This window comes from Lissotriton vulgaris, chromosome 7 (genome assembly GCF_964263255.1).
Source record: "Lissotriton vulgaris chromosome 7, aLisVul1.2, whole genome shotgun sequence".
Classification (NCBI taxonomy): Eukaryota; Metazoa; Chordata; class Amphibia; order Caudata; family Salamandridae; genus Lissotriton; species Lissotriton vulgaris.
This window is the reverse complement of record NC_141695.1, coordinates 693,382,598-693,407,957: the sequence shown is the minus strand read 5'-3', so window position 1 is coordinate 693,407,957 and position 25,360 is coordinate 693,382,598. Positions and strand designations below refer to the sequence as shown.

Sequence of the window (25,360 nt, the reverse complement as noted above, 5' to 3'; positions counted from 1 at the left end):
ATCGTCGACGACTTCGTCGACGGCGGTTGTCCCGTCGACGTCTACATCATCGTCGACGAGTAACGCTCCAATCTCGTCGACGGCTCTGTCGACGGAAAAGAAAGCTTCGTCGACGAAGAAAAAGCCTTCAATTTCAGCGTTGATTACATCTATGGCGACGACGCAGACACCTCAGGTTGATTCTAAGACTGCCGCATTTACGTCAACAGGCTCGTTGACGTCTCATCAACCTTTGGCCACAGCTGCCACTTTTACAGTGGTTACTGCTTCTTCTTTGAGGACAGTACCTCTCATTCAACTGAGTCCAGTGAGAAGTGGAACTCATCTTCCAGACCAATTGTTTCAGTCTGGTGAGGAAGAATCCGGAAACGATTCAGAGGTGGAACAACTATTCGGGCAGGCATCTAGTCCATCTGATTTGCACATTAAGTGCCAGGAGTATAGTGATGAGAGTGACGAAGTGGAAAACGTCGAAGATGGGAACGAATTATTTCCTGTTGACGAATCAGAACCAGTTACTTCGAGCCGGTTACACAAATACCTTTATCTTTGGTCATAAACCTGCAGCACATGCTAGATGACTATAACCTTAGGTTCCCTCCATCTACACCTGCCTCTCCAGCACCACAACTTCCTCCACAGCCTCAACCTCAACCTCAACTTCCTCAAGCACCTGCACCTGTTCCACCCGCGTCACCGGGGGGGGGGGGGGTACTCGTCCTGACACCGACAACGAGGATTCTGATCCTCGCAACACTGATGACGACGACAATGACGTCGATATGAATGAGTGGGACAATTGCAGGGCTCAAACACCTTCCACTCCGCCCACCTCACCTCTAGCATCGCCTCCAGTGGACATTGCAAATTTCCATAATTTGATGGTCCGTGCTGCAAAGCGTTTTCATCTCCCTGTCGAAAAACAACAACATGAAAGTGAATGCTTCTTATATGATTTTAAGGACCATTCACAAAGGCAACCCCACACAATACCAATCATTGACTTTATTTGGCAGGCGGGCCTTAAGTTAATGAAACATCCAAATTCGGTACCTGCAGTTTTGCCCAGATTGGACAAAAAATATAAGGCTCCGGCGTCTGCCCCGGCCGGTATACACCCGTTACAACGCATCTTTTACTCCGCATTACCATTACAACGCGACTTTTACTCCGCATACCATTACAACGCATTGCGCTGGGGGGCGCTCTAGGATAGGGAATAAGTATAATTTACTATCCAACACCTTCCCTAGGGTCCACGGGGACTGGAGTTAGAATAGTAAATTATACTTACCACTATCCAGCACCCCAAAGCCCTATGCGTTATAATGGTATGCGTTGTAAATACCGCGTTGTAACGGTATGCGGAGTAAAAGTATGCGGAGTAACATGGTACATCCGCCTCGGCCTGTTTGGTGTCACAACCGAAAGCAGATTCGGTTATAACTCAGGCAGCACAGAAAAGATCCCGCAATCCTGCTACACCGCTCACGTCTCCTCCTGATCAAGAAGGCCGCAAGTTGGACTCTATAGGCAAAAAATGTACAACAATGGCGGCTACTACTGTGAAGGCGGCTAATACCTTGGCTATTTTGGGCCGTTACGACCGCCAGATGTGGTCCGAGATTGCCGCACTGATTCCTCAAATACCCGATGTCATCCGTGCAGAAGCGCAGGCCATTATTCAGAAGGGAGAGATCATTTCATCCGAAATTATTGAATGCGGGCTCGACATTTCCTCCACGGGCTTTGGTCAATTGGCTGGGGCTGCAGTCTTGAGGCGTCAAGGCTGGTTGAAGTCTACCACCTTGCGTCCAGAGGTACAAGCAAAAGTCCTGGACTTGCCGTACGACGGGGATTCGTTGTTTGGCAAGCATGCAGATGATGACCTTAAGGCAATATAAAAGGACACCGACACTGCAAAGTCCTTAGCTACCCTCCAGTACAAGAAACGGTCCTTTCGGAGGGCACGAGGTAGAGACGGAGGCTCCTCTACTTTTCGAGGATCAGGTCAATATCTTTCGTACAACACCTACAACGATAACCCGCAGAGAGGTTCCTACCAATCCCAGAATCGTCAGTCCACCACCAGACCATACCAACGAAAAACAACATATAGAGGTGGCTCAAACAATAAAAAGCAGTGACAGTCTCAGTTCCTTCCTTCTGCCGACTGTAAATCTTGGAGGTCGCATCTCAAAGTACTTTTGCAAATGGTCCGAAATCACCTCCGACCAATGGGCCCTGGACGTTATCTCCAATGGACATACCCTGGAGTTTACAAAATTCCCACCCACTCGTCCACCTTCGGGACCACCCTCTACCCATCTCAAAGAACTTTTGGCCCAGGTAAAATTGATGATCAAAAAAGAAGCCATCGAGGTAGTGCCGCAAGGTCAACGCGGCAAGGGGTTTTATTTCCGGTTCTTCTTAGTCAAGAAAAAGTCGGGAGAATGGCGTCCAATTTTGGATTTACGGGCCCTAAACAAATGTATCATTTCGAAAACTTATCAGATGTTAACTCTGCTTCAAATTCTGAATTATCTCAATCCAGGGGAATTCTTTTCAACGATCGACCTCCAAGACGCATATTTCCATGTGCCAATTCATCCCAGACACAGGAAGTATCTATGCTTCACAGTCAGACAGCTGCACTTCCAATTCAAAGTCCTACCATTCGGCCTTCGATCAGCGCCGAGGGTCTTTAACCAAGATCTTGGCCCCGGTAGCTGCCTTCCTGCGTCTGCAAGGCGTCCAATTTTATCCATACCTGGACGACTTCCTCATCAAGGTCAAGACTTTTCAACTGACTGGGCAGCACACTCAGCTCTGCGTCTCCCTTTTTCAAACCTTGGGGTTTCAATCAATTGCCAGAAGTCACACTTTCATCCGTCGCAAAGGTGAGAATTTCTCGGAGCCTCGCTAGATTCTCGGCGGGGGAAAGTGTTTGTTTCCCAAGAAAGACAGGACCGCATGGTAAAGATGGTGCAATTCCTACAGTCAAAACTGTACGTTTCTGTTCGAATGTTCAAATCATTCCTTGGCATGGCTTCCTCGTGCATCCAACTTATCCCCAATTGCAGATTGCACATGAGGGCTCTACAGGAGGAATTAGACAAACAGTGGAAACAGGTGTCAGGGTCATTCGAGGACAAAGTCCTTCTAACACCTCGCATCCAGGAAGCGCTGAAGTGGTGGGCTCACCCTCCAAACATATCTACGGGCGGTTCATTCCAAGACGAACCTCCGACTCTGACGCTTACAACAGACGCGTCTCTCGAGGGATGGGGAGCGCATCTCGACGGCATGTCTGTAAAAGGAAAGTGGACGGCGACCCAACGTACTTGGCATATCAATCGCCTGGAACTCTTGGCGATTTTCTTGGCCCTAAAGTCGTTCCAGAGGTTAGTGCAGGGACACACTCCGTTGGTGAGGACAGACAACACCACCAGCATGCACTACCTCAACAAGCAGGGCGGCACGAGGTCTCCTACTTTCACAACTGGCACAAGAAATATGGGATTGGGCAATTCAACATCAAATTCATCTCACAGCCATCCATGTGCCGGGTGTGGCCAATGTTCTGGTGGACTCACTCAGCGGGGCGTCGTCAGACAATCACGAGTGGGAACTCAACCAACCAACCGTCGATTTCATCTTCCGGCGGTGGGGTCAGCCGCAGATGGATCTTTTCGCGACTGCTACCAACAGGAAATGCCAACGCTTTGCAAGTCGGCAGCCCCACAGAGAGTCGAGCGGAAATGCATTTTTGATCAATTGGTCGAACGACTTCATCTATGCTTTCCCTCCACTTCCTATAATTCCTCACCTGTTACACAGGATGAGGTTTCAACCTTGCCACATCATCCTGATTGCACCCAAATGGCCGAGGCGTCCGTGGTTCACGGACCTGCTCCTATTTTCACAGTCCGACCCGATACCGCTTCATCCTCTACCTCACCTCCTCACGATGAAGCAGGGACAAATCTGTCACCCGGATCCGGCATACCTCCAACTCCATACCTGGAACCTGAATACAATGAATTTGCACGTCTAAATATCGACGAGGGCTGCAGAGAGGTGTCCACCATTAAAACCTATCAATTAAAGTGGAAACATTTCTGTGTCTGGTGCCGCACTAAAGATTTGGACCCCATGACTGCAAAACCTGAACAGATCTTGCCTTTCTTTTTATCCCTGGCGAGATCAGGACTTTTACACTCCACTCTTAAAGTGTTTCTGGCGGCGATTTCCCGCTTCCGACATGATGGTTCTACATCTCTATGTTCCTCGAGAATCATTAAGCAATTTTACAAGGGCCTTTTTAGGATGTTTCCACCTATCCGTCGCCCTCCACCAGCTTGGCGCTTAAATTTGGTCTTGTCTCAACTGCTTCTACCTCCATTTGAGCCTATCCACTCTGCAAGTCTAAAATTTCTCACATGGAAAGTTGCTCTCTTGCTCGCCTTGACATCCTCGAGGCGTGTCAGTGACATCCAGGCCTTTACCATACAGCCTCCTTTTCTACAATTCACCAATGAGGCTGTGACATTGCGAACTAATAAGTTCATCCCGAAGGTTCCCAGTGACTTTCATCTCAACGAACCCGTAATCCTGAAGACTTTCTTTCCTGCTCCGCAAACTCCAGCTGAGCGGTCATTACACTCATTGGATGTGAAACGTTGTCTCAAATTTTGCATTCAACGAACTGCAACTGTCAAAGTCAGATCAATTGTTTGTGGCGTATGGCCCAATTTGCAAAGGACAACCTGTTACCAAACAGACCATAACCAGATGGATATCCTCTACCATATCCTTTTGCCACCAATGGGCTGGGATGCCCCTTCCTGCTCCAGTTCGTGCTCACTCAACTAGAGCGGTGTCTACTTCTGCTGCCCTTTATGCGGGGGTACCCCTGAGGCAGATCTGCAGAGCTGCTACTTGGTCGAGCAGCCATACTTTTACAAAACACTACTGCCTGCAATCAACAGACGCCGCGGATGCGGCAGTAGGTCAAGCGGTGCTGCGGAATCTTTTCCAATAAAGGTGAGCCTCTGTTGCTACCCGCCTCCAGTCATAAAGGTTTTTTCTAATAATATTTTAATATTCATTCCATTTTGACTGATATGTTTACCTTACTTGCTTTGGTATATCACCTTTATGACTTATGTGATGATTTACTGCGTTCTATTCTTATTCAAGCATGTGAATCTATAAAAGACACCCCTAATACTGGAGAAGAACAAAAGTTACTTACCTGTAAACTGTGGTTCTCCAGTATTGGTGTCTTTCATAGATTCACATGCGATCCTCCCCTCAGAGGCTCTCTTCTCCTCAGGCACTTTTACTTACTTTGTGCTACGAAAATCTGAGGACTTGGGCTTCTGAGGAGAAGGTTCTAGAGGAGGCTACAGCCTGATTGGCTGGAATGTGAACCTACACATAATGACATTAATATGCTACTAAAGTGAGTTCTCCCTTAGACTTTTCAATGGGCCTATTATGTTCTATGGTACTTTTTAAAATGTACAATTTTATTACATTATATGTATGTATATTTTTAGTTATGATATTTTTCACGTATACATGCATATGTTACTGCTATTTTATGTACCGTGGGACTCCCACTTCGACAACGGGGAATATTCAAGCATGTGAATCTATGAAAGACACCAATAATGGAGAACCACAGTTTACAGGTAAGTAACTTTTGTTCTTCTGCCCCATACAGGAATTGTGGAGGGACCATTGCTAGATAGGCCTTTATAATCGGCCTATCCGACATTTCTCTGTATACACTGTTAAATCTTTTTAGGCCCTTCACCGAAGCCACTGCCCTCATTTGTAAGGTTTCCAGATGAGTGTACCATTTTAAATTATTCGGGAAACCACATTCCTAAATATCTGTAATCATTTACCCTCTCAAAGTTCTGTACCAAGATACCAGGAGAACTTTATTTTCCTCCTCCCGAAACATAAAATTTTGGTCTTCTCCATATTCACTACTAGTTTTTTAATTAAACAGTATTCTTTAAACTTGTTTAATTTTCTCTGAAGACCTATCTCCGTCTGGTCCATAATCACCAGATCATCTGCATATAGTAGGCAGGATACATGGTTTACTCCCAGTTTCGGGCTAGCCCCTCTAACCTCTCTTAATTTTCGAGGTAGATCTGCTATGAACAGGGAAAAGAGTAAAGGCGCAAGTACGCACCCCTGCCTCAAACCATTTCCAATTTGGATCTTCCCAGACAAACCTCCCTCCTCATCCAAAATTAGTTTGGCCCAGTTTTCAGTATGTAAGGTCTGGATCAGGGCCAAATGGTTGTCCTGTATTTCAAACCCTACCAGGGTTGACCACAGCTGCTCCTTGTCCACAACATCGAATGCCGCGCGGAATTCCAAAAAACAGCCAAATAAATTACCCCTCTGTTCCATCGACTTCCGAGCGATAGACCAGAGAGTAAAACAGTGGTCAACCGTCGACTGTCCTTTTTTCAACCCACCCTGTTCTGTGGGTACTATCTGATTATCATATGCCCACTCCTTTAACAAGCCCAAGATTACCTAGGAGAATACGTTTTCGCCTATGTCCAGGAGATTTATCAAAGAGCTCTACTAATGATGTAAATCGGTTGACATGTGTTGGATCAATGGCCGCTCCCCATGTTTTCAGGGAACTTAGTTTGGTTTGTAAATTTCTCACTAGATGTTTGATTATTTGGAGTATATGGATCTGGTGATGTGAAATGGATTCTTACCAAACGACCACAACAGTTTTATTTGAATGTGTCTAATTGTTTCTTTTCTTTTTTTTTTTAAGTAAGTCTTCAGTCGAGGGATCGAATTGGCACGGGAGGTCAAGTTGTAGACTGCAGCCGTCTCTTTGATAATGATTTACCAGATGGGTAAGATAATGTCATAATGAAACCCGTACCTTTAAGAGCTTGTTTGACATGTTTTGGCAACATTGAGGTCTATAGTTATTTTGAAAAATGTTTTGTTAAAAAGTGTTGCTTGCTAAATTATTCTCCATCACCTTCAGATCTGATCGTTCTTTAATTTTTGTGCACCTTGTGTTGCTTTTCACCCAGCGAAACAAATTGTTTGTTGTAATTAATAAAACTGGTTAAACGGAGATGAGGAAAGCACCAGTAAGACTTCAACAAAAAATGAAACATCTAAGGGTATGTTTCTTCTGTAAAACAGAGGTCCCAGGATCTAACCTCGGCCTGAAAGAGACCTCCACTTTTCGCATAGCTTGGGTCCATCAACTCCATCTATATATGTATTTGGAATTAGTTTTTGTAATCTTTTAAATCATCCTACACTTGTACACCCATCATTAGAATTGCAATATCACTAGACAAACCAAAATCTGATGATGCATGTTCATTACTGTGCCATTTAGGACAGGAGTTTTATGCACTCATTATAAATCTATTCCTAGCCATGTTGCAGCTTGAACTGAGTAAATTCTAAGCTTGGATTGAATCACATCCGATTGTGTCTAGATTGTCATCAAACATATGGCATCCACATATTACCTAATTTAGTCTACCTAGGAATATTGAACACCCTCCTCATGTGCTTCACTCGCGTTTACTTCTTTCCGGGCACGATTACATTTAACTTGAATGTTAATGAGTGAGGATGACTTCCGTAGTGCTTTCATCAGAGAACTACATGATGCAGGGGCGCAAAGTAAGGTGCCAAAACAAGGAACTACTAAAAACGAAAACATTTAACCAAAAAGGGCAGGTTTCTGAGAGAAAAAGCATAATTTAACACAGAAATTATAGCTTTTCCTGTCATACTGCTGAAGCAATCAACACCATCCTAAACTGGATTGGCGATTTCCTAATGCAACAGGTCTCGCATTTGCGCTGGTTTTTGAACTATTTTTATTGTAAATGACATTGCCTTTTATTTATGTTTTGGTTTTTGAAACATAAATAAAAGCCATTGCCATTTACAATGCCAATATGTCAAACTCGCATAAATGCGAGACCTATTGCATTGCAAATGCTTGTTGTTACCGAAAAGACCCTTCTACAGCGCATAGTGGCTCTTTTAACGTTACTCACAAAAACAAACAAGTACAGGTAAAGCACGAGATGGCTTCGTGTTACCAAAAGCACAATGCTCCAGCACTGGAATTATAATCAACATAGTGGCAGAACTTAAATCCCAATGGCAGTAGTCAGGAGGCCTCACGGTGGAACATATTAACATGTAATAATGTGCTAGAATCTATTGGAGGAATATGGTTTAAGACCAGTGTGCACACTGATGAGAGGCATGTAAGTCTAGGACAGTGTCTCCTATGAATGAGCAGTGCGAACCCTGAGTAACAATCTCTTAATCATGCAAATTTGCCATTCTGCCATCTGCGCTATTCTTGTTGTCATCGGCACTAGTCTCATTGTTCTCATCAGCGCTATTTTCGTTGTTGTCATTAGTGTTGTCATCAGCACTAGTCTCATTGTTGTAATCTGCGCTATTCTCACTGTTCTCCCACTGTTATCATCAGAGCTATAGTCATTGTTATCATCAGTGCTATTTTCATTGTTATCATCACCACTAGTCCCGATGTTATCATCAGGGCTATTCTCATTGCTGTCATGGGCACTAGTCCCATTGTGATCATCAGCGCTATTCTCATTGTTGTCATGGGCACTATTCCCATGGTTATCAGTGCTATTCTCATTGTTGGCATCGGCACTAGTCCCATTGGTATCATCAGCGCTATTCTCATTGTTTGCACGGGCTCTAGTCTCATTGGTATCATCAGCGCTATCCTCATTGTTTGCACGGGCACTAGTCCCATTGGAATCATCAGTGCTATTCTCATTGTTGTCATGGGCACTAGTCCCATGGTTATCAGTGCTGTTCTCATTGTTGGCATCAGCACTAGTCCCATTGGTATCATCAGTGTTATTCTCATTGTTGGCATTGGTCCCGTTGTTATAATCAGTGCTGTTCTCATTGTTGGCATCCGCACTAGTCCCATTGCTATCATCAGCGCTATTCTCATTGTTGGCATCGGCACTAGTCCCATGGTTATCAGCGCTATTCTCATTGTTGGCATTGGCACTAGTCCCATTGTTATCATCAGCGCTATTCTCATTGTTGGCATCGGCACTAGTCCCAGTTTTATCATCAGCGCTATTCTCATTGTTGGCATCGGCACTAGTCCCATTGTTATCATTAGTGCTATTCTCATTGTTGACATTGGGACTAGTTCCATTGTATTCAGAGCTATTCTCATTGTTGGCATTGGCACTAGTCCCATTGGTATCATCAGCGCTATTCTCATTGTTGTCATGGGCACTAGTCCCATTGTTATCATCAGTGCTATTCTCATTGTTGGCATCGGTACTAGTCCCATCGGCATGATCAGATCTATTTTCATTGGCATCAGCACTGGTCACATTAGTATCATCAGCGCTATTCTCATTGTTGGCATCGGCACTAGTCCCATTGGTATCATCAGCGCTATTCTCATTGTTGCCTTCGGCACTAGTCCCATTGGTATCATCAGCGCTATTCTCACTGTTGTCATGGGCACTAGTCCCATGGTTATCAGTGCTATTCTCATTGTTGTCATGGGCACTAGTCCCATTGTAATCATCAGTGCTATTCTCATTGTTGGCATCGGCACTAGTCCCATTGGTATCATCATCGCTATTCTCATTGTTGGCATCGGCACTAGTCCCATTGGTATCCTCAGCGCTATTCTCACTGTTGTCATAGGCACTAGTCCCATGGTTATCAGCGCTATTCTCATTGTTGTCATGGGCACTAGTCCCATTGTTATCATCAGTGCTATTCTCATTGTTGGTATCGGCACTAGTCCCATTGGTATAATCAGATCTATTTTCATTGGCATCGGCACTGGTCACATTGGTATCATCAGCGCTATTCTCATTGTTGGCATCGGCACTAGTCCCATTGGTATCATCAGCGCTATTCTCATTGTTGGTATCGCCACTAGTCCCATTGTTATCATCAGCACTATTCTCATTGTTGGCATCGGCACTAGTCCCATTGTTATCATTAGTGCTATTCTCATTGTTGGCATTGGCACTAGTCCCATTGGTATCATCAGTGCTATTCTCATTGTTGTCATGGGCACTAGTCCCATGGTTATCAGTGCTACTCTCACTGTTGGCATCCGCACTAGTCCCATTGTTATCAGCGCTATTCTCATTTTTGGCATCGGCACTAGTCCCATTGTTATCATCAGCGCTATTCTCATTGTTGGGATCGGCACTAGTCCCATTGTTATCATCAGTGCTATTCTCATTGTTGGCATGGGGACTAGTTCCATTGTATTCAGTGCAATTCTCATTGTTGACATCAGCACTAATCCTATTGGTATCACCAGCGCTATTCTCATTGTTGGCAAGAGCTCTAGTCCCATGATTATCAGTGCTATTCTCATTGTTGGCATTGGCACTAGTCCCATTGGTATCAGCGCTATTCTCAGAGTTGGCATCGGCACTGGTCCCATTGATATCATCAGCGCTATTCTCATTGTTGGCATCAGCACTAGTCCCATTGGTATGATCAGATCTATTTTTATTGGCATCGGCACTAGTCCCATTGGTATCATCAGCGCTATTCTTGTTGTTGGCATGGGTACTCGTCCCATTGGTATCATCAGCGCTTTTCTCGTTGTTGGCATGGGCACTAGTCCCATTGGTATCATCAGCACTATTCTCATTGTTGGCATCGGCATTAGTCCCATTGTTATCATCAGCGCTATTCTCATTGTCATCGGCACTAGTCCCATTGTTATCATCAGTGCTTTTCTCTTCTTTGGCATCGGCACTAGTCCCATTGGTATTATCAGTGCTATTCTCATTATTGACATAGGCACTAGTCCCATTGGTATCATCAGCGCTATCCTCATTGTTGGCATCGGCACTAGTCCCATTGGTATCATCAGCGCTATTCTCATTGTTGGCATCCGCACTAGTCCCATGGTTATCAGCGCTATTCTCATTGTTGGCATCGGCACTAGTCCCATTGGTATCATCAGTGCTATTCTCATCGTTGGCAGCGGCACTAGTCCCATTGGCATCAGCGCTTTTCTCAGTGTTGGCATGGGCACTAGCCCCATGGTTATCAGTGCTATTCTCATTGTTGGTATCAGCACTAGTCCCATTGGCATAATCAGCGCTCTTCTCATTGTTGGCATCAGCACTAGTCACATGGTTTATCAGTGCTATTCTCATTGTTGACATAGGCACTAGTCCCATTAGTATCATCAGCGCTATCCTCATTGTTGGCATCGGCACTAGTCCCATTGGTATCATTAGCGCTATTCTCATTGTTGGCATCGGCACTAGTCCCATTGGCATCAGAGCTATTCTCAATGTTGGCATGGGCACTAGTCCCATGGTTATCAGCGCTATTCTCATTGTTGGCATCCGCACTAGTCCCATTGGTATCATCAGTGCTATTCTCATTGTTGGCATTGGCACTAGTCCCATTGGCATCAGCGCTTTTCTCAATGTTGGCATCGGCACTAGTCCCATGGTTTATCAGTGCTATTCTCATTGTTCGCGTCGGCACTAGTTCCATTGTTATCATCAGTGCTATTCTCATTGTTGGCATTGGCACTAGTCCCATTGGTAACATCAGCGCCATTCTCATTGTTGTCATGGGTACTAGTCCCATTGGTATCATCAGCCCCATTCTCATTGTAGTCATGGGCACTAGACCCATTGGTATCATCGGCGCCATTCTCATTGTTGTCATGGGCACTAGTCCCATTGTTATCAGTGCTATTCTCATTGTTGGCATCGGCACTAGTCCCATTTTTATCATCAGCGCTATTCTCATTGTTGGCATCGGCACTAGTCCCATTGGTATCATCAGCGCTATTCTCACTGTTGTCATGGGCACTAGTCCCATGGTTATCAGTGCTATTCTCATTGTTGTCATGGGCACTAGTCCCATTGGTATCATCAGCGCTATTCACATTGTTGGCATGGGCACTAGTCCCATTGTTATCATCAGTGCTATTCTCATTGTCATCGGCACTAGTCCCATTGTTATCTGCGCTAGTCCCATTGTTATCTGCGCTAGTCCCATTGTTATCTGCGCTAATCTCATTGTTGTCATTGGCACTAGTCCAATTGTTATCATCAGTGCTTTTCTCTTCTTTGGCATCGGCACTAGTCCCATTGGTATTATCAGTGCTATTCTCATTGTTGGCATCGGCACTAGTCCCATTGGTATCATCAGCGCTATTCTCATTGTTGTCATGGGCACTAGTCCCATGGTTATCAGCGCTATTCTCATTGTTGGCATCAGCACTAGTCCCATTGGTATCATCAGTGCTATTCTCATTGTTGGCATCTGCACTATTCCCATTGACATCATCCGTGCTATTCTCATTGCTGGCATCAGCACTAGTCCCATGGTTTATCAGTGCTATTCTCATTCTTGGCATCTGCACTAGTCCCATTGGTATCATCAGCGCTATTCTCATTGTTGTCATGGGCACTAGTCCCATTGGTATCAGCGCTATTCTCATTTGTGGCATCTGCACTAGTCCCATTGGTATCATCAGTGCTATTCTTCTTGTTGACATCGGCATTAGTCCCATTGTTATCAGCAGTGCTATTCTCATTGGTGTCCGGAGCACTAGTCCCATTGGTATCATCATTGCTATTTTAATTGTCATCAGCACTAGTCCCATTACTGTACTCAAGGTTACTCCCATTCACTTATAACAGGTCTTGAAAACACAGAAATGCGGTGCCTGTTGCAGTTGCCTTCCTGCAGATTTTGAAAAGCCCTTGCTGTTGACTTTATTTAAAGAGCAGATCTGCCTTCCGAAGAATCGGACACAGTCTGGGTATCTGCTACAGGTGATTCTGGAAGGAAGCCAGGCACTGACCAAAGCAACCTCCATGGGTGACCATGTATATGCTAGGAATGTTGTCTGCTGTGAATTTTAACGATTTTGCCGTCTGCCAACCATATAAAAATAGGTAGACTTTGTTTTATAAACATCGCTATCCTGGGAGGTGTGAAAGTGGCCCGAACAAAACATGGCTTCTTTCATTTAGTTGCTTCCTTGAGAAATGGATAAAAAAAAAAAAGAACAGGCCCGCGAGTGTTGCCCTCTCGCGCCACAGCGAGCCATGTGGTTTCAATTATCGCACCAGTTTCTGGGCACGATAATTGGAACCACATGACGGCCGTGGCGCGTAACGGACACCAATAGGCCATGGGTGGAGCAATGCGCCGGCCTTTGGCTTATTGCGTGCTCTCTTGGTAAAGAAAACGCACGCAAAGCTCAATAGCGTGCCACAAAAGGAAAAGCACACGCTTGTGTGTGTGTAATTCCTAGGTCAGCTTCTGAAACCCCACTTTTACCTACTAAATGTCTTGCTCTGCACGAGCAGTGCTGCGCACTGCAACGCTAAGCGCGAGACTTAAAAAAGGAAAAGGATAGGAAGCAAAAATACCTTGTTATTAGTGCAATGTACACATCTCACCAGTTGAAGGTCGCAAAGTCAGCTGACTAGTAGTGAGCTAAGCAGAAAAGCCAGACTTGTGCCTTCAAATGAGATCTGCAGTACTTGCAGTATTATTCTGGTGTCCAAGGCACCACTGGACCGAGGCAAGAAGTGAAAGAACATTGAATGATTGAGTTTCAGATCTGGTTATTACAGCACCTATAGGACCACTGCACTGGGGCCAGCTGCTGACCTCCAGTGAGGATGGTAGTGAGATGTCCAGAAAGAGTAGGCATATAGTACCAAAACAGTGCTGTTTCATTCTAGTGTTGCCAAAGGCGCTGAAAAAGTATCTTCCAGTCATCACAGTGTAAGTCAAACTCTAATGTTTAACGGTTGTGGTAGCGTCATAACTGTTATTGTAAATCGCCTTGAAGTTAACTCCTTGTATACATCTTAGAAACAGAGTAATCTACTCTGACTGTAATTGTTATATCTGATAGACATCTAGCTGCAGATTCCTTAACTTAGAATAATCCCCAGGCGTCAGACTGGAACTGGAAATTTTTTGCAGCAGCACCACTGCGCGTCGGGGGACGGTGCCACACGACCCCGCCCTGACGTCGTTCCTGCATGTGACGTCAGCGAGGTCATATAAGTCCCTCCCGGCGCACTGACGTCAGTGTCCTTCTTTTCCGTGTGCAACGCAGATCCGGAGTAAGCGGAACCTCTTGCCTGTTTTCAGGCCCCTTTTGTGTCTGGAACAGTGTGCGATGCCGTCGAGCTTTAAGACATGTGCCTCCTGTTCGCGGCAAATGTCCGCAACGACCCACACCGTATCTGCATGTGGTGCCTGGGCGAACACCATGACTTGACGGATTGCGATGCCTGCCAACAACTAAAGCCGAAGTCCCAGCGGGAGCGCCGGATGTAGGTACTTTCGGCTCGCGTGTCCCAGTCGGAGTCGTCATGGCCCCTGGCCTCCTCTTCGGCGACTGGTCCCGGTAGCAGAGTGTTCCGTTTGCGGGGTCGGTCGCCGTCTGGTTCCTGTGTGCGTCGCTCGCCCGTCCCTGGTAAGTCCTGTAGCCGAGGTCATCGACCTCCCTTCCTCCTGTTGTAGGGTCCACTAGTTCCCAGACTTCTCCGGGCGTGCACCCCAGAGGGTCTGCCCTCCCCTATCTTCTATTTCGGGGACGACTCGACCCAGATGCAGGCCTCCCTTGGGTCCCCTCCTCTCCCAGGGGCGTCCTCAGAACCCCCGCTGCGTGCGGGGTCTCCGTTGGATTCGCCGGAGGGTTCGCCCCCGGCACAGACTGAGCACCTTGCCTCAGGTGATGGAGGCCCATAGCACCACTAACGCGTTGCATAGTCCAATGGGGTTCCCTGTGGCGTCGCAGGTGGTTGCTGATGCTCGCAGCTCGTCTCCGAGTACCCCTTCGCCCTCCAGACAGTTGGCAGCCTTTTCGGAGGCCGGCGCCGGTTCAGCACCGTAGTCTTGCCTCCCTGGCTCCGTTGCTTACTTCAGAGCTGAAGCCTGTTTTGGTTGAGGCAGAGTCTGTGCCGGTCCAGTGCTGTAGACTGGCTCCGTTCCTTACTTCGGAACCTGGGCCTGTTGTGGTTGAGGCCGAGTCGGCGCCAGTCGAGGATGCTAGATCTTCGACTCCTCTTTGGGAGGTCGGCGCCGGATCATCGACTCCTCTCCGGAGAAAGTTCGGCGTCACCCTGACGTCTGTCGACGCTGGATCAGTCCTTGCCTCTCCCCTCTTGGAGTTTGTGGCTCTGGTGGACTCTCTGCCTTCTCAAGAGCCCCTTCAGGACCCTCATTCGTCCATGGGGCTTCCTCCCTTTGGACATTGGTCTGCGCCTCCTTTCATCGACTATCCCCTTGGAGTGGGCGGCTCAGCTTACAGCCCTCGCCCACAGATGAGTTACTGGCCCCTCCTCGGCTGGTGCGGCCTTTGTGAGGGTTGTTTCCATGGCCGCCCGCATTCTGCATATGCAGCCCCTTTCCGTACCCCTGCCTGTTGACCCACTGTTGGATGTTAGCTAGGGATTGGGATTTATGTGAGGACAGGAAGTGGTGGCGCTCAAGCTTATCTGTGTGATGTTCTTGATTATTCTAAGTGAGTACGGTGCTACCAGGTTGGGGGATTAACCCAATAACCCCCAAATTTGTATGGGTCAAGGAATCCACACTAGAAGCTAAGCATAGTCCCGGGCACACATGGTGAGGGTTTTGTTTGTAAAAAAAAAAAAAAAAAGGGGGCGACGGTCAACTCCAGTGTTCGTTTTGAAAAGTTATTTTATATAAGCCACAAGGCCACGACATTTTGCCCGACACATCAGGCCTGGTTGCCGGCTGGGAGTCGCTTGGTCTGTAATTAGTCGGCACTCGTCCTTCTGCCTCGCCTCCTAAATACAGCCAGCACACATCCCGCCTGCTTGAGGATGCATTAACACGCTTCTGTTCTAGAGTTCCACAGCACGTTCTGTGCGCTGCAGCTGCTGCATGCGCCTGTCCCCACTGCGCTCCAGGCCCCTTCCCGAGGATGCTGCATGCACTGTTAGACCTGGTAGCCCTGTGTCCCGAACCCGGTCTCCCCCTCCTCCCCGATGCCATCTAGTGGCGCCAGGCTGATAGCTCAAACCTGCCAGGAGCGGCTGTGTTCACATTACCGGATCAGAGAGGCCCCAACGCGGAGACAGGGACAGATACAGCCTGGTGTCGGTGAAAGCACATGCATTTATTCACCACCAAGTGCATCCTACAGCATTTGTTTTCATGGGGTGATGTCAGTGATCCGAAAACTCGTCTTTATGCAGGCAGATGCTGCCGAGATCACGAGCCTGTGCTTCATGTTAAAACGAATAGCCCAATCTAAACTCATGCACAGAAACACACTGCAGACCCACACACACGCTGCTGGCTAATTCATCTCTTCCTGCACTTTTAAGTATTTAGAGAAGAAATGTGGTGTGATAATCTTCTTGACTTTGCCCATTTATTATTGCTTTATTTGGCCTGACGTTAGCCAAGACCTTTTGATTCCTAAATGTATGCATATGCAAGCCCACTTCATTCATTGGTCTTTTGTTATCTCATTCGTAGTTTTCTTCCCTCCTTACAACTTCCAGCACGTGGCATTGGATCAGCCCACTTCAGCCATTGGATAACGTCCCTGTGAGCAATGCCAATCTTCCTTTTCACTAGGATCACATTCACACACATTGCAAGTACAAAAAAAAATTAAGAAAGGATTTTTATGTTCTTTTTTTTTATTAGTCATTCAGCTGTACATAATGTCTTCTTGGTTATATAGAAGGTAACAAAAATGCTTAACACTTTTGTTATGGCTTTTTAACATGTTGCACAGAAGCCACGCTGCTCTATGAAAGCTTAAAGACATTGGAAAAGTCAATAGCTCTGGCTAAACAGTTATAAGGTCCCAAAGGCGAGACCTATTGGCTATGCCAATGCTTGTTCTTCAACTGTTCACCAAGTTACGTTACGTTACTACACTTTATTCCGTCAAGCATGGCATAGAAATTTTGACATACAACATTTAAAACGAGAAGCTAGTCATCTTAAATATACATTTGTTCATATAAATACTAAAATAAAAATCATGATAACCACAGTTACACCTTAAAAACATTCAGAACTCCACAGAAGTTAAAATATTTTACAGGGGGAGGATTCATATGTGCAAAAAGATAAAACACCCCAAAATCACATTGCTAAAATTTGCACAATAGAGCCTTAATACTTAATATCCGATGTGTGAAAGTCAGGTTATCTACTACTTGCGATAAAGTGCTTGGGTAACATCTTTATTTGAAATGGTGTATCCATAACCGATAATGCTTGGTGGCAGAGACTATTCAGTTACTGGCAGCCGACCCACTTTGTTCTCTACTTCTTTCTTTAGCCTTTTTCCTAATGTCTCACATGTGGCCTAGGAACTTAGCAGCTGCACAGACAAAATACGTGTGGTGTCCGTTTTAAAATTCGCTAGGCATCCCAGTAGTTCCGTGCGCCCATTTGTTGACGAAGGGGTTTTATCCATTTTGATCTAGGACGCACATAAGCTGAGCAGGCGAACCAGCCGCGTAGCTGGGGGGGTGGGGGGGGGGGGGGGGGGGCGTCCCAGGCGGCACCGTTTTTGAGGCGGCCGCTACGGGCCTCCAGTGCCGTGGTGCGCGTGCTTTATTCGCCGCGGTCTAAGTTACACGTTTTTATTGCCACTCTAGCAAGGATGCTGAAAGTCAGTGAAGCTGTCCCCTGCCTCCCACAGTTATTGCATTATCCCCATGTCAACCTGACGGTCGGCAACGGCCCGTATTTTAAGGCTTACCCACCCCCTCCCAGCCTCGAACAATCCAGCCAATGCCATGGCCGTCAATCAGTTGTAGCGTGCATGGCGCGCGCTAGCTCTACAAATGACAGCCTTGACACTTGGCCAGCCCTCCCCTCGGGCCTCGCATCGTGATAGGTGACGCATTACACGCTCACCACTACGCTCCCGGCTCTCGTCGTCACTGTCGTGAGGAGGAGAGAGTCAATGGCGGGCAGTGCTGAGCGCTTTTAATTATACTTAGTCTTAAATTGAAAGAAGAGGTGAGCAAATTTAATTACCTACTTACATGGTGCATTGTGATGTTAGAGGTCATCTGGAAACCGGAACCCTATTGTAATAATACCACTACTATTTGAGAGCTAGCCTAGGGTGACCAACCGTCCGTAAATTTCACGGACAGTCCGTAATTTCGGCCGTCTGTCCGTTGTCCGTGAAGGATCCTTTAACGGACGCCATTTGTCCGTAATTTTAACCGGGCACAGCTTCCACCCACCTCCCGTCTTAACTCCGAGGCTTTTTCCAAAGCTCAGATACCCAGCAGCATTGGAGAGGCACAGTGGGATGGCCACACACCTCCAGCCCTTGATGAGCTGTTAAGAGGTGCTCGAAGGTGACAGAGGGAGGGGCTGCAGCTTCAGGAGCATCTATTCAGATGCAAACAGCCCTGAATGCGTCTCTGCAATTTAGAGGGGCCGCCGCCTCACACATTCCCTTTCTGCCAGGGCCCCAAACATCGTAGAACCGGCCCTGATTGCAGCACTGGTTCTCTTCTCAGAGCGGGTCTTCAAACATGCAGCCTATAATGTAATAAAGTAAAGAAATAGCACAATCGCACCTACACTGATTAACAAAGTATAGAGAACAATCAGTTAAATCAGTTCTCTTGGAGTATCTCCTTTAAGTACTGTACATCACAGTGGGGGCTGGCAAAACTAACATTTTGGACAGGGAGCCTGTCTTCTCGTTGTCTTGTCCAGGAGGGGGTGAGGAGCCCTACCCCACCCAGGAAGAGACCAAGATGATACTAGACTACTGCATGCCCACCCCTGTGCCCACTCTGGTGGATCCTGTTCCCCCTCCTGTGATCGCTCCTGCCCCCCCCCCCCCCAGTGATGGCTCCTGTGCCCCCCATGTGATGGCTCCTATACCCTACCCCCCCCTGCCTGTGTTGGCTCCTGTCCCCCCTGTGGTGGCTCATGTCCCCCTCCTGTGGTGGATCCTGTCTCTGCCCTGGGTGACTTCTGTCTCACTCCTGGAAAGGCTCCTGCAGCGAGGGTGAAGTTCTTGATGGGCCTCTTCTCAGAAAGGCTCAGCTCAAAATTAATATGAAAAGGTGGGCGAGTGAGTAAGTGAAGGGATGGGTGGATAGCTGGATGAATTAGTGAAAGGGTGAGTGGATGAATGAAAGATTGAATTGAAAGATAATGAGAGAGGATGGATGGATTGATGGAGTGGAAGGATGGAAGAGAGAAAAGGTAAATAGCTGGATGTATGGGTGGAAAGGTAGCTGGATGGGTAAAAGGGTGGATGGATGAGTGAAAGCGTGGATGATGAGTGAGTTGATGGATGAGTGAAATGATAGATGATTGATGAACTGATAAGTGCAAGGGTGAATGGATGGACAGATGAGCGAAAGGGTGGATGCAAGGACGGATGAGTGAGTGAAAGGGAGGGTAGATGGACAAAAGGATGAATAGATGAGTGAAGGAGTGAAAGGATAAATGGATGAGAGAAAGGACGGATGCGTGATAGGGTTAATGGATGGATTCATGAGTGGATGAGTAGATGGGTGGGTGGATGGATGGAAGGAAGGATTGCTAAGTCAAAGGGTCGATGGAGAGAGAAAGGGAGGATGGATGGATGACAAAGGATGGATGGTTGGAAGGATGAGTGACTGGGTGGATGGATAGTAAGTGAAAGGATGGCTGGATGGGTGAAAGGGTAAATGGCTGGATGGATGAGTGAATGAATGGATGGATGGGTAGAAGAGAGGATGGATGAGTGTACAGATGGATAGGGTGAAAGGGTGGATGGATGGATGATGGATGAGTGAAAGGATGAATGAAGGGATGGATGAGTGAAATGATAGATGGACGGATACATGATGAATAGGTTTGCAAATGGTTGAATATGTTTGGATATGGCTGGGCCTACTTATATACTATTGCGCGACCTCTGATGTGTCTTTAAAACTTATCCAATTGTCCTGAAGTTTTGTCCTGAATTTTGACTTACTGTCCTGAATTTGTGTCCTGAATTTTGACCCTTTGTCCTGAATTTTTACAGTCACCGTCCTGAATTTGCACCCATAACAGTTGGTCACCCTATTGAGAGCATCAAGTACCTAATCTAGCTGCCCGAACACCCTAACATGTTCATCTCATACTGCCACACACTGGTTTATTAGTCTACTCTATAACGTGACTTTTATTCTGAATGCTTGCTTAGTAAGAGACAACATATCTTCATTAGAAGATTGGGGCCGCAATAACCTATAATGGAGGTTACAAGAATTGAAATAGGATTCTTTTTGATGTTTATAATTTTAAAATGCACATTTACAATAGAAAGTGGGATCATTTCATAGGACTGTTGAATACAAATACCTCCACCTTTGAGGGTGAATGGAACAAAATACAATGCGTTACTGACGAAGAGGCTCTACACAAATTGTCGCGGTACCATTAAAGGGATACAAAATAAAATACTGCGCCGAAGACACGATAAACAAACCCCAAAGTAAAGACACATGTAAAAGGGGCAATGGGTGCCGGGTTTGGCAGCAGGAGAGGTTAGGTACATTGAGGGTGCATCTGGACGCTTACTGATCGCACATAACTGCAGCTTTGCCCCCCTGGGGTGCTGCACACCAGATTGTCGCAGTTGGGTCGTTTCCTTTGGGCCCCTGTGGGTCGATGTATCTGCGAGTGGCCACTGACTTTATCCTGCCCTGCACGCTGCACATTGCCGTCAACCTTACACCACTATCGACCTCGTACTGTTGGTGGTTGCACGCCGGCAGGCATACTATCCCTCTGCTGCCTTCCTTCACTGCCAGCCCGCCTCCCTCACCCGCAGCACTGCCAGGCAGCCCTCGGTGCGATCAACGGGGGGCCGCAGCCCAGACATGAATACAAGCCCCCACCCAACACCTCTCCTCAGCGAATAACAGAAGGCAATAAAACGTAGGTTTTGTTTGAAGTTTATATAGCGCGAACTCGACCCAAATGTATTGGAGCGCTTTATATGAGCAGCAGTCATATTACACGAGAACACATTCATTTTCGGTATGTATGAAGAGATTGCATTATTTGCCCCGAATCACCGGAGCCAACACAGAGTTTAGAACCCAGCTCTTACATTCAAATGTCAGCAGCTCCGACCGTTAAGATACATCCTCTCCTTGGGTCTACACTATGATAGGATAGGAGCTCATCGCTAAATTATGCAACTGACAGCACTAAAACATTGAAAACTAGGCAAATGAAATACCCAAATACCCTGGGGACAGTTGCCCCCAAAAATATTCAATGGTGGGGTATCACAGCGTAAATGCATGCAGACAGTAGGTTTGTTCTCCATGCCTCGAGCAACAGCGAGACTCAAGGGGCCTTATTTATGAAGGCCTTGCGCCACCGGTGCGTCACTTTTTCCCATTTTAAAAGTGACGCACCGGTGGCGCAAGGCCTTTTTAAATAAGGCCCCAGGAATTAACTTAGCACTGCAGGCCGCGGTTCCAAGGTAGTAGCTCTACTGCGAGGCTGCAGAGGGTGGGAGTGAAGCTTCTCTCGAAACGCAGAGTGCTAAAGCGCAATCGAAACAACACTGACCAGGGTTAGCGTGTAAAAACGAACTGTAACGAGCACAGTAATGTCAGTGCCCAGACTGGCGATAGGCCGATAAGAGGACAGGTGGGTAGGGTCCCTGCCCAGTTTGAGTAGGGAAATGAGGAGGGACTCCCGGAGGGATGCAGTAAGTTCCCCAGTAGTAAGTGCCTTGTATATGTAAAAAGAACAATTGATGGACAAAATACAGAACAATGTCATACATTCACCCCCTGGCTTGGCAGTTTGGGGTGGACTGTTCCCATAATGAACAGGCTCAAGATTTGCATATGGCTGGGTCCAAACTGGGTTGGTGCGGTGAGCAAAAGAATGATGGATTAAACCCAGATCCTTGTGACTGGGGGGTGAATGTTTGCACTGCTCTAGGGGATTGTTTTAAAAGGGAGCCGAGCTCAGTGTTCATTGTAGGTACTTTTTATTGCACAGTGTGTCTAATGGTTATTTACATCTGCTATGGCTTAATGTTATCCTTAGAAAGGATTTCTGCTGTTATAGCGACATTCAAGTGTTGGCTGTCCAGGGATGCAACTGGTCTCACTTCTGATGGACATTATAAACATTTCTGAATCTGCATCTAGTGCACAGTGGAGAATTTGGATGTATTTATTATATTATTAAAAGTCAGACCTGACAATAAAGTCATAATAACCTTAGTGTTGTTTGTGCTGAGGCTGCTCTGAAGGAGAGATGCACTATTACAAGCTGGTTTTGTGTCCCAAGAGCACACGTCTTTTCATTCCCAGGTAGTTGGTTGCTACTGCTTAGAAGTAATGACAGGGCGCGATCCCTGGTTGTTGCCTTTGGGCCACCAGAGTGGGCTGTCACTGTATCCAGCCTGTGTTGGCAAGGGAGGAGCTGACTGACTGACCCCTTTGTGCTGTGTTTAGTTCTAAGGGCACACAATGAGTTATTCCCTGTGGATAATTACTTTGCTGTTTTTGAAAGGTAAAGAATCACAGGCTTCGACACTGTTAAGTTGGTTTTGGGTCCCCAGAGCACATCATGTTTGTGCAGGTCCCCACTGCTTTAATGGGGGGACTATGATGTATGGTCATTTAATGTCCGCTGTAGATGATGGATCCCTGAACAGTGTCATGTATGTGCATGTTTGCATTGTGCTGAGGGGTAATTGTTCACACAGCTCTCTGATGGATGTCAAATGCGGTTTTTCTGAGTCCCCACATAGATCATGCAGTCTGTGTGTTTTCTTTTGTACTGCCAGTCACCAGTGTATTCAACTGTGTAGCCTTTGATCGTGTCCTGTATGTGCATGTAACTTGCATGATCGAGGTAACTACTATTAGCAGCAATACTACGTGTCTCTCGGACATCTTTCAAGTGCTCCCCGTCATTTTTCCCCAGCACCCCCCTCCCCACCCCCCCCCCCCCAAGGGGCGGCAATATGAGGGCTAGCCCCGGGCGCCACAAGATCTAGCTACGCCCCTGAGGCGAACAGAAGGTGGCCTACGGACTCCGCAAGTTCCTTGCATTTTGGGCAATTACTTGGGCTTGGATTTTTACTGTGCTGCTTAGCGGATTCCTCACTCACCGGCAGAGTACCAAACTTTTTAGGATGTAAAGTTTTCTGTCCTGGATTGCTTGGATCAGATCAAGGTACGGTTCATGGAATCTGACCTGTTTATGAAGTAGGAATTCTGTGATAAGTTTCCCCCAGTCAGTCTTACTGGTGCCAAGTTATGCAACCCATTCCCAATAGTGTCTCTTTACTGTGTCTTTGTGAAGCAGGGGTGAATCCGGTTTTTCCCAGGCTTCCCGAAATCCTATATCAAACCCAACCCTCCTAACATTGCGTAGCCACCCGACCTTGTTGAAAGTATCTAGGCGGGTGACCTCACCATAGGGCAATAGTTCCCTGGTCCTTCATATTCTGGCCCAGAATAGCAAGGGAGGGAGCTTAGTAATGACACTGATGGGTCATCATACCATATCTAGCATTAAAGGGTTAAAGGGAGGAGTGGAGTACCGTGGGGCAGCACCAATAGATTCCTTAGAAATTTATGCTCTGAACTAGTGAGCTCCGTTATCTTGTCAAAGCCCCACAACTCGGACCCATACAAGGCGGAGCTAACTGCTTTTAGGTCATAAACCTGCAGGGCAGCTGCGATTGGTGTACTGTGAAAGTACTTACGTTCCTTTATTAGTGCTCCAGTTACACGCCTATGGTCATTACCATGTCCACGAAGTGGTTTGTGGTCTGTTTCCACTCAATTTCTGCCCCATCAAAAATGTTTTGAATTTTTTAATTCCCCATCTAACAGCAAGTGACTCTTTTTCAATGAGTCAAACGTATCTTCGTTTTCTCTGAGAGCTCTTGATGCAAAAGTGATGGTGCATTATCCTTGCATCAGGATTGCCTTCAATCCTTTATTTACATTAGTGTGCCAAGTACAGAAATGTTGATGTCAAAAACATGAACTAGCCAGAAGAAAGGGCTCCCGAAGGAGTAACTTGTATGTAATTTTGACGTAGAAGAGGTGGTTGGTGCTGAAAAAAATCCAGCTACTACAAGCAATGAAGGACACTAAAAAAAAGTGTTGACATAAATGCAAACAAAAACATATATATGTATAATAATGCATACTCATGATAGTTTATGCCAAATCTATATTTGTAACACGAAAATCAATTCAGTACAATAAGTATGGTGTGTATATATAATAATGGTTGCTGGTCCGCTGCTAAATTGCTGGGGGTGCCGAAAAAGGCGCCTTCCGCTCCACCTCTGTAATTTCGAAATTAATGCAATTTATTCAAGCATCATTGATGGCATGATGCATTTTGTCACAATAAAGAGCGTGATCTTGCGCAAATTTAAATAATCGCGTGCACAAAAGTATTAGATAAACAACATACTCTGGCTGTCACTCGGTAGTCCGTCTTGTCGAAAACGGAGCACATATAACTAAAATAGTACATGCAAACTGTCATTTTTATTCTTTGCATAAAAATATTCAGGGCTCAATCCAGATGTAATTCATTACATGTTGCACCAATATTTACTCCAATATCCGAGTTCTGTTGCCAAAACAACGCCCAAGTAGGCTGATAAAATGAACAGGGGAGAGGATGTGGCCTAACGGCTAGGGCGGTCGACCTCTACGCTGGGGAACCGGATTCAGGTCTCGGCAGGGACGCTCAGTGTCCTGTGATTCTGGGCAAATCACTTAATCTCCCCGTACCTAACAAAAATGAATTTGTCCATCTGTAACACAACTGGTGCTCATGTAAAGCGCTCTGATGATACCTTCGGGTCTAGTTTGCACTATATGAACCCCCTACAAAAATACAATCCAATATTACAAATTACACCAAAATTTGCTCAAAGTGTCTTTTCATTACTAAATTATAATAGTCTTTAAGGAGCAAAATAAAATTATCCCATAAACATCAGTCACATATAGTCATATAATGTGTATATGTGTGTATATGCGGTCGGCAGTAGTTAATATGATAGCCCAGCCACCTCCTTGGGGCTAAATCTAATATTATTGCAGGAGAGGTGGGGGGGCTCCTGCAATTGCGCCGGGACAAATGGTAACATTTAAAGTGGGGGGCACATGGTCCCCAGCAGCCCCAGTGACCACCACCTCCCCGGGGCTGTGACCTGCAAAGCTGGGGGGCCGTGCAGCCCCCTCGTGGAGCTGTAGATGTCCCT

At 46.4% G+C, this 25,360-nt stretch overlaps 1 protein-coding gene across 1 annotated transcript in view; it reads left to right on the top strand.

The window, feature by feature from the left end:
- The window catches only part of SMURF2 (SMAD specific E3 ubiquitin protein ligase 2), a 1,116,208-nt gene that overhangs the window by 612,790 nt on the left and 478,058 nt on the right, over positions 1 to 25,360 (top strand). The window contains exon 6 of the mRNA XM_086930925.1: positions 6,824 to 6,908. Within this exon, the coding sequence (XP_086787051.1) occupies positions 6,824 to 6,908 (85 nt within the window). The remainder of the gene's footprint in view (positions 1 to 6,823; positions 6,909 to 25,360) is intronic.